This window comes from Eimeria mitis, genomic scaffold, assembly GCF_000499745.2.
Source record: "Eimeria mitis Houghton genomic scaffold, Emh_scaff2226, whole genome shotgun sequence".
Lineage (NCBI taxonomy): Eukaryota > Apicomplexa > Conoidasida > Eucoccidiorida > Eimeriidae > Eimeria > Eimeria mitis.
This window is the reverse complement of record NW_013570554.1, coordinates 8665-9794: the sequence shown is the minus strand read 5'-3', so window position 1 is coordinate 9794 and position 1130 is coordinate 8665. Positions and strand designations below refer to the sequence as shown.

Genomic DNA, 1130 nt, shown 5'->3' with positions numbered 1-1130 from the left:
TATATGCAGCTACTGGTATTAGTTGGGGTGTATAGGCAGCTAATATAATTACTTTTTAATTGGGGTGTATGTCCATCTAGCAAGTATAACTGCTGTTTAGCTGGGGTGTATAGGCAACAAAAGCTTAGCTGGGGTGTATAGGCAGCTTAAGTTTAGTTTATCTGCGGTGTATAGGGAGGTAAAGTTTAGTTTAGCTGGGGTGTATATGCAACAAAAGTATAGCTGGGGTGTATAGGCAGCTAAGTATATCTGCGGTGTATAGGGAGCTAAGTATATCTGGGGTGTATAGGGAGGTAAAGTTTAGTTTAGCTGGGGTGTATAGGGAGCTGCGTATATCTGGGGTGTATAGGCAGCAAAACTTAAGTATATCTGGGGTGTATAGGCAGCAAACCTTAAGTATATCTGGGGTGTATAGGCAGCTAAGTATAGTATATCTGGGGTGTATAGGCAGCAAAACTTAAGTATATCTGGGGTGTATAGGCAGCTAAGTATAGTATATCTGGGGTGTATAGGCAGCTAAAGTTTAGGTGTCTATGTTTCCCCCGGTGAGTATGAGGTGGGCGGTGCCCTCGCCCTCCTGCACTTTTTGTAGCGCCTTCAGAGTAGGCAAAGAATCCAGCAAATTCTCCTGCAGTCTTCGCTCTGAGCAGCAGCAGCAGCAGCAGCAGCAGCAGCAGCAGCAGCAGCAAGAGTAGCATTAGCAGTAGCAGCAATAGGAATAGCAGCAGCAGCAGCAGCAGCAGGGGCAGAAGCAGCAGCAGCAGGAGCAGGAGCAGAAGCAACAGCAAGCAGTTGCAGCAGCAGCAGCAGCAAGAGGAGCATTAGCAGTAGCAGCAATAGGAACAGCAGCAGCAGCAGCAGCAGCAGCAGCAGCAGCAGCAAGAGTAGCATTAGCAGTAGCAGCAGCAACAGTAATATTAGCAGCAGCAGCAGCAGCAGCAATAGCATTAGCAGCAGCAGCAACAGGAGCAGCAGCAGTTGCAGCAGCAGGAGCAGAAATAGCAGCACCAGGAGCATCAGCACGCGTAGCAGCACAAACAGCAGCAGCAGCAGCAGCAGTATCAGTCTCAGCAGCAGCAGCAGCAGCAGCAGCAGCAGCAGCAGCAGCAGCAGCAGCTGCGTATACACCC

The 1130-nt window shown here is 49.5% G+C and overlaps 1 protein-coding gene across 1 annotated transcript in view; it reads right to left on the bottom strand.

Moving 5' to 3' along the window:
- Nucleotides 1–523: 523 nt before the first annotated feature.
- The window catches only part of EMH_0050590 (uncharacterized protein), a gene marked incomplete at both ends in the record, with an annotated part of 8151 nt that continues 7544 nt past the window's right edge, over nt 524–1130 (bottom strand). The window contains one exon of the mRNA XM_038022021.1: nt 524–642. Within this exon, the coding sequence (XP_037877875.1) occupies nt 524–642 (119 nt within the window). The remainder of the gene's footprint in view (nt 643–1130) is intronic.